Genomic DNA, 8,773 nt, shown 5'->3' on the forward strand with positions numbered 1-8,773 from the left:
ATGATGATAGTGATGGTGATGATTATGATGATGGTGATGGTGATGATTATGATGATGATGATGATACTGATGGTGATGGTGTTGATGATAATGATGGTGATGATTATGATGATGGTGATGGTGATGATGATAATGATGATGGTGGTGATGATTATGATGATGATGATGATGATGATAATGATGATGATGATTATGATGATGATAATGATAATGATGGTGATGATTATGATGATGGTGATGATGATAATGGTGATGATAGTGATAAGAGTGATGCTGATAGTGTTGATGATGGTGATGATGAAAGTGATGATGGTGATGATGATGGTGATGAGAAGGAGCAAGAGGAGGAGGCAGCAACATTTGTAGTTTCTTGAGGTCTTCCTCTGTGCCAGACTCAGTATTGCATCCTTCATATGCATGTTTTCATTGAATCCCCTCAACTCTCTATGAGTTGGGAACGGTCATTTATACTCTCTTTACTATGGGGGGGGGTAGGGGATTGAGACTCAGAACAGTTGAGGAACTTACCTTAAGTCATACTGTGTATAAACTTTCCCAATAAAACCCATTTCTCCTGACCAAGGTATCATGAAGGGTGGGTGGCACTTGGGTGGGGATTGGGGGTCATCCCTTGCCAGGACACAGCCCAAAGGAAGCCCCTGAAGGATCACCTCAATGTCTGAATATATTGACCATCTACTATGTACTGGTCCTTATGCCAAGCCTCATCTCATTTAGTGATGTGAAGTCCACAGTAAACGTATGATCAGGGCAGTATCATCCCCACTTTACAGATGACAGAACTAAAATTCAGAGAGATTGGGAACTGGCCACAACTATACATCTACAAAAGCAATTTGTTTTCAGGTGTCTGACTCCAAAGCCCCTGCTGGACACATTTGCCCATGCTCCAGTGACACTCCCCACAGTCTGGAGAGCCAAGAAAACACCACTGGATTAGACCTCTTCCTTCTTATTTTCCAGTCACCAAGCTGCCATATGTGGTTGAGCATGTTGAGCATTGCACTTGCACAGCCAACAGAAAAAGTAGTGTCTGAAAGCCAGCCACATGTTGTGTGCCCTGGATGGCAGAACATCTGTCCAGAGGAAGGAGTGAGCACATTTTTCTGATTTGCACAAAAGTGCTGTACGAGCTAGTGGCAGCCCCACCAATAGCCTGTCCGTGTTTGACTGATGGGGTAACAGTGGTGATCAGCTGTGGCTGTTTCTATGGTAGCTAAAGTCCTTCTGAGAGCCTAGTGAGCATGTGGCTCTTGGCCCTATTTACAGTCCGATGGGGAAGGATGAGTCTTTGTTAGCTTTCAGGGAAATGTTGGTTAGTCTTTGCAGAGCTGTGCTGCCTTAGCCTGCAGGGGAAAGTCATACACAGATTAATTACCCTGTGATCATGAACGGCTTTGAGGTGGCCAGAACAGACACTGGCGCCTTTTCAACAGCAGATAACGATTCCTTAATTGATGAGTTTGCTCATTCCCAGTGCCCTACCCCCAGGCCATTACTAGGGCTTCCATTTTTCCACATCACTCTTGCAGTTTCTACACACTAGGGAGGTTTGACAGTTATGTGGCTCATCAGCCTGCCAAGAGCCTGGCCCACCAGGGCGACCATTTATTGAGCACCTACTGTGTGCTAAGCCCTGATGCCCCCTATGGGAACTAAATAATTATTGAACACTTGCTCTGTGCCAGGCTCTGTCAAATCTTTTACCTGCCTTAAATCATCTAATCATCCAAACAGTCCAGTTGCATAAGCACTGATATTCACCATTTTACAAATGAGGTAACTTGGCATAGGGAGGCTGAGTAACTTGGCCAAAGTCAAATGATTCAGACATGGCAGTGTAGGGATTCAAACCCAGGAAATCTAGGTCCCAAGACTGCAATCTCAACCCTAGCTTCTCAAAATACATTGTGAAAAATTCACAGTCATTATCCCACATAATTGTGTAAGGTTTATTAGCCCTGTTTTACAGGTGAGAAAACTGAGGCTTAGTGAGTGGAAAGCCTTGTTCAGTGCCACACAGGTAGGCCATGACAGTTCTGAATGGAAACCCAGGTTGGTCTGATTCTAGAACTGCATATGATATTGCCTCTAACAGCTGCTTAATTTATAGGGCTTAGGAACCAAATCAACTTTCTTTATAGCACTGAAAACCACAGCTTTTACCTTGGGGTTGGCCTTGGCCTCCCAGGAAGTATTTGAATAGAGAATTCTGTTTTGGGGGGAAGTTAAGGAGCCTGGTCTGCCCCACCCGACCTATCAACCCAACATTTTATTCTGGAAAACACAAAAGTCAAACCTCCAGAAAAGTCGCAAGACTTATGCAGTGAACACCTGTATACTTATTCCATAGAATTTTGTGATGTATGTTAACTTTTGCTATATTTACTTTATTGTCCATCTCTCCATTTCTCCATCCCTCAATCCTTCCTAATTTTTGGTGCATTTCAAAGTAAGTTGCAAGCATCATTGTACTTCAGGATGTTGTCATTGGTTATAATTTAATATTAGCTTTTCTAAAGTAACATTTCCATAGAGCGGAATGCAAATATTTTAAGTGTGCTAGTTAATGTCAACTGGGTAATCCACTCCCCTATAAAAATATAAAACATAACCATATTCTAGAAAGTTCCTGTGTCTGGGCTCCTTTTTGCAGTATATTCCAATGAAAACCATTCCCTGAAGCTTACCTGGCTTTGCCACAGACAAATAAATCTGTTCGTCTCAGAACAAAAATTAAACAGGAAGGAGAAGAGAGCTGAACCTCCAGCTAGCAGCAACAATACCAGGAACCACAATCTATTCTATCAGCACTTCCAGCATGTTTGTCTTACTCTAGCACGGCATTCATTCATGAATTTCATTCTCCTAAACAACCTCAGGCTGTCATCACTGCTTAATAGTCCCATTTTATAGGTGAGCAAATTGAGGCTCAGATAGATCATCTTTTTCCTATGTCATCCAGCAAGTAAGTGGAAGAACTGGAATTTAAATCTAGGACTTCACACCTCTCCTTCAAAGGGCTTTTGTGTGAAATCAATGAGGCTCATAGTAAGACTTCAATAAATAGTAGCTAATGCAGAACAGGAAAGACCCCAGTAAAATCTTGGGAAGGAATTACCTATAGGAGGGCAGAGTGATCTGCCCTTGTGCCCGAGTAATCACGTGAGGTGAGCTTGTCTGTTGAATTGAGCATGGGGCAGTCACTGAAGACCTTGCCCATAACCGGTTCGGGGCAGTGAACAGGGAAGAGGCCAAGTGCAAGGGCCAAGGAGTAGACGGAAGGGAGGAAACATGAAGAAATATGGACAACTCTGCTGGCAATGTGGCAGTGATGGGGTGAAGGGAAGCTGGTGGTTGCTGGAAGGGGCTCTTTCTAAATGATGGAGCTATTTGTTCCTGTTTGAGTGCTAATGTGATTGAGAGAGAAAAAAATATTGGGGTTGGAAGGAGCAAGGAGCTTTAAGAAGGAGGGAATGGAGTCCACACACATGAGCAGGGGATTAGTGGCTTCCCCAGAACGGGGAGAGATGGAGGTGAGGGGCCATGGGAGGTGAGGGAGGTTTGCCTGCCTTCCCTTGGATGGTAAACAAGGGTGGAGTTCATCTGTCCCGGGCTGAAGAAGGCAGCACTGAGGCCTGGGGCCTCCAGGCCTGGATCTGGGATTCTCTCATCTTCCTTTCTGCTCCAGCGCCCCGTACTCTGAGCCTTCCCTCAGCTGCCTTTGCAACTGAGGGAACCAAAAGAAACGCTTGTGCTTTCTTAGCTCCCTCTGGGGTTGCAGTGGGAGGTGCTGGGGCTTGCATTTTCTGTTAACTCTGATGGTAATGGCATTCTGCAGGCTCTGAAGAGCCAGAGAATCAGAAATATCCAAATGGTACTCACCACCTCCCAACCCATTTTACAGATGAGTAGCCTGAGGGCTAGAGAAAAATAATACTGATGTCTTTTGAGCACTTTAGAGTATTAACATATTACATGCTTTTTTTCATTCAATCCTTACAAGAGCCCTACAAAATAGATACTAATAGATATTATTGTTATCCACCCAGTCACCATTCTACTCATTCATCCATCCAGTCAAGAAGCAGTTATTAAGTACCTGCTGTATACCAGATATTGTGGAAACTTTTGGTGAATCAGCAAAACACAATACGGGCAGGGTTTCTGACCACATGACTAATTGCATGAATAATTATCTGAATTGCAATTTTGATCAACAATATGAAGGAGATGGATGTAGTAATGCACTAATGATAGCCCAGGGAGTCAGGAAAAGAGGGGAGAGAGGAAGGGAGGAAGGAAAGAGGAAAGGAAGAAGGAAGGAAAGACAGACAGATAGACAGAGGAACCCGTTCAACTGAGAGCTGAAGAACAAAAAGCAAAGGCAGGTAGGAGGCAATGGAGAGGGAACAACATGCATGAAGGTGCTATGTCAGGGTGGAGCAAAGCACAGGAGAGGAAATACAGAGAGACCAGGTGACTGGCATGTGGTGGAGTGGATTAGAATGAGCCTGTGAGTTTGCAAAGGCCAACCATGTGGGCTTGGAGACCAAGATAAGAACCCTGGACTGCATCCTGTGCTCAAAAGGCATATGTATTAGTTTTCTCTAGCCCTTAGTTTCCTCATCTGTAAAATGGGTTAGGAGGTGGTGAGTACCATTTGGGTATTCCTGATTCTCTGGCTTTTCAGAGTCCGCAAAATACAAGAATAACAGAAAATACACGATGGATGCCATTGACAGTTTCAATCTGGAGGAAAGGGTAGGGGTGAATGGGAAAGACTTGCTCTGCTGGGGGTAAACTGGGGCTAGAAAGAAGATTCACCCTCCCAGCTGACTTCTATTGGATCACTACTATGGGCTAACCACTGTGCTTGTCCCTTTCCATCATTACCCCATTTAACACTCACCTCAACCCTACCAGGGGGGAACCATCTCCCTCATTTTACAGATGGGAAAACTGAGGCCCAACGAAGCTTTCCCATGACCCACGCAAGTGTCCTGTGCCCTTGATCACCCGGCTGAGAAGTGGCAGGGGTGGGGCTCATACCCTGGTCCCTTTCAGACAGGCTCCATCTGCCCCTGGTTTTGACCTCTGTCCATGCTCCGCCCTTTTCAGACAACCGTTGCATGGACAGAAGGTTCCTGCCGGGCAAGTCCAAGCAACTTATTGCTTTGGCCAGCTTTCCAGGTGCTGGCAACACGTGGGCTCGCCACCTCATCGAGCTGGCCACGGGCTTCTACACTGGCAGCTACTACTTCGATGGCTCCCTCTACAACAAAGGTGAGGAGATGGCAGGGAGGGCAGGGCAGGAGGTTCCCTGGGCTTGGGAAGGTACCCCCTTGGAGGATATGGGAATACTCCTTGAGTACCTACTGCATGCCACTCCCCTCTCCCAGGCACACTTATTGAGACTCACTGCATGCTTGGTACCCCCCTACTTCCTTTATGCCCCACAGACATTTCTTGAGTCACGTCCTGGATACTCCACTAGCATCCATTCAATAACTGACATTTATCAAGTACCTATCCTATGCCTGCTACCTTTCCTCCATTTAGGTGACCATAAACATTTCTCAAACACCTACTGTGCCCTGGTACCTCATTACAGATATTTACTGCAGCAACTCTTTGATGTAATAGAGGTACCAGAACTACGTTCACTTTGGGGACATTTATTGAGCACCTACTATTCACCAGGTGTCCTCTCCACATTTAAGTGGACAATATTCGCTATGCAAGGTGCTCTATTTTCATTCCATTCACAGATGTTTACTGAGCAGTGGAATGTTCTGGATACACTTCCTAAGTTAGGTGTCCCAACATGCATTTGTGGAGCACCAACAGTGTGTGAGGCGCCTCATATAGGTTCAGATTGCCAAAGATGTTCTCTTGGCACCTAGTAGGTGGCCAGGTGCCGTATTCGTACTTAACCCTGCATAGAAACCTTGTGAGGTAGGAGGATGATGTTCTTTCCCAGAAATGAAAACTGAGGCTTGGAGAGGAGAAATAACTTGCCCAAAGTCACACAATGTTTTTGTTTTTGTTTTTTCAACAAGCTGATTGGGGATTGCATTCTAGTATTTCCCAGTTTCAAAGCCCACATCTTTATTACTCTATCACACAGGTGAGAAATTCCTGGGTTTCTTACTGAGGAACAATAAATCAAGGATGAAATGCCCCTTGGGCATGAAGCCCTCTCCTGGGCAGGTGGGAGACATCAGGGAAGCAAGGCCTCCTCTTGTGGGAGGCTTTGCATCTACATGTGGAGATGAAGACCATTTCCTGGCTGTGTGACTTTTGGCAATTTACTGTACCTCTCTGATCCTGTGTCCTCATGCACAAATTAGAAATGAGAGTACGTACCTCATGAGGTTGTTTCAAAGCAGAGGTGTCCCGTTTTTTGTCTTCCCTGGGACACACTGGAAGAAGAAAAATTGTCTTGGATCACACATAAAATACACTGACACTCATGATAGCTGATGAGCTAAAAATAAAATAAAAATAACAAAAAAATCTAATAATGTTTTAAGAAAGCTTACGAATTTGTGTTGGGCCACATTCAACGTCGTCAATAAAAGTTGGCTCTGGGTACTATTGTCTGGGTGCCAGGCACTAGCCAGACACAGCTTGGTGCCAATAAAGAGTCATCCCAGAACCCTAGCTCAGGGAGAGCCAGGGGGCATGTCTTTCTCAGGGCGAGACACAGGAGGGAGGCAGAGACTGGGCAAGAAAAGGCAAAAAGAGTGAAGAGGGACAGGCTGATGGTTGGAGTTGGCAGTGGGTCAGGCAGGGGAATCTGCTTAAGAATCCCAGCTTTTTATATATTTATTAATTTCCAGTTTGGGCCTGAGTGATTGTTTATTAAGCACCTATTACATATGAAGCTCCATGCTGAGGGTATTGCACGCTTATATCAGGATTTGAACCCAGGGCTGGCTGTCAGCCATCCCTATGATCTTAACCCCTGTGCTGTGCTGCCTTTGTGGGAGCTGCTGGGAAGAGCACTGGGATATTCCAGAATCTCTCTGACTTGTCCTGGAGCAGTGGCTGTGGAATGCAGGTTCAGAAAGGATGCCATGGCTGGCCAACATTCTCACACTCCTGGCTGTGGCAGCAACCCTACTCATGCAATCCCAGAATGTCACAAACAGAAGGGGTCCCTCAGGATGATTTAGTTCAGGAATCAAAACTGGTTTCATCTAGTGTTGATTCCAATGAATTTTTGCTTAAGGATGATGTGTTAAGAAAGGTTCTATTCTTTCTCTAAAACAAAGTGCCTTAATCTATTAGTGATGCCTGTTGAAAGTGGAGAATGGGGAATGGTGGCCTATACACCAAGTGTTCGCCATCTGATCTAACTCAACCTCCTAACTTCAGAGAAGAAGAAATGGAATCTTAAGACAGAGTCAGGAGATCTGATTTTCAGTCTGAAAGTTCACTCTGATACTTATCAGCTATGAGAACTTGTGCAAAATTCTTCACCTCTCTGAGCTTTCATTTCCTAATCTGTAATAGGGGGATGTCAGTACTGAACTCAGAGATTTTCCAAAAAATATAACAAGATAATGTTTGTGAAATAATATGTGTGAGCCTGTGGTGTAAAACAGACATTTTTTAAATACTACGTAACCAGGACAGTCATTTACTTAAGTCAAAGGCAAAGGGAGTTGGTCTCTGACTACACATTATCATTGCCCAGGGAGCTTTTAAAGTCTTGACACCCAGGCTGCATCTCAGACCATTTCCATCAGACTCTCAGGAGTGGGCCCAGGCATGGTTGTTTTCTATAAGCTCCCAGGGGATTCCACTGCAAAACCAGAGCCAAGACCCCTGGCCCTAGACGAAGAACCCAGCATTCTTACTTCCAGACCCAAAACATTCCAAAAATTCATTTTTGTCCCTGTGTTTGCTAATGCTTTAGTGTGGGCAATATTAATGGGTCATTAATGGAGTGAGACACCTACTAAAAGTTTAACTTGATTTAAAAAAAAAAAAGAAGAAAACATAACCCCCCTGTGGCAAATCCCTGCCTCAAGCTGTGTCTAGTTACTGGATGTTTCCTTCATTCGTACTGAGACAGGCAGGGGGTTGTGGGCTGGTCACAGGCAGCTGAGGCTTTGAATGTAGTTGCCTTTTCATTAGGAGCTTTAAAATCCTTCCTGCAGCCTGAGCCCTTGCAGTTAACACTGAACTCTCCCTGGGAGCTTGGAGTTGGCAGTGGGGTGCAGACAAAATGAAGAGCCGCTTGCCCCCCAACAGCATCAGTCAATCTAGCTAACCCTGCCCAGTCTCTCCCCACATCACCTTGCAGCTGAAAAATGCTTAACTTCATGAAATCCTTTGCTGCATTTGCCACACTGGGGCAAAGTTCTGCAGCCCTTTTCAGACCCCAGGTATAATGAGCTCTTTGTAGTTCGAGAATGCACTGGAGATTTGCACGTGCTATCTCTGGGACGTCAACCCCCACTGCTCCCACCCTTATTTCTTGCTTATTTGGCTTGGAAACCATCTCCTGAGGCTGCAGGTCAAATTCCCCATTGCTGTGTCTCTGGCAGACTTAACAGGTCATTCTTTACCCTTCTTGTACCCCAGACATTCCTTCATCATAGCCCTTATTATTAGGAATATATTCGCATCGCTGTTAATAATTCTAATCATCGTGGGCCCTTATTTAATATCTACAATGGGCCCAGCACTGTGACGGGCACTTTATATTTTTTCTAACTCAGTCTTGAGGTATGCGTGC

At 45.0% G+C, this 8,773-nt stretch overlaps 1 protein-coding gene across 2 annotated transcripts in view; it reads left to right on the forward strand.

The window, feature by feature from the left end:
* Positions 1 to 8,773, forward strand: part of WSCD2 (WSC domain containing 2) — a 299,619-nt gene that overhangs the window by 275,274 nt on the left and 15,572 nt on the right. For both annotated transcript variants that reach the window (XM_026454616.1, XM_031936358.1), the window contains one exon: positions 5,143 to 5,307. In XM_026454616.1, coding sequence (XP_026310401.1) covers positions 5,143 to 5,307 — 165 coding nt within the window. The remainder of the gene's footprint in view (positions 1 to 5,142; positions 5,308 to 8,773) is intronic.

Source organism: Piliocolobus tephrosceles, chromosome 10, assembly GCF_002776525.5.
Source record: "Piliocolobus tephrosceles isolate RC106 chromosome 10, ASM277652v3, whole genome shotgun sequence".
Classification (NCBI taxonomy): domain Eukaryota; kingdom Metazoa; phylum Chordata; class Mammalia; order Primates; family Cercopithecidae; genus Piliocolobus; species Piliocolobus tephrosceles.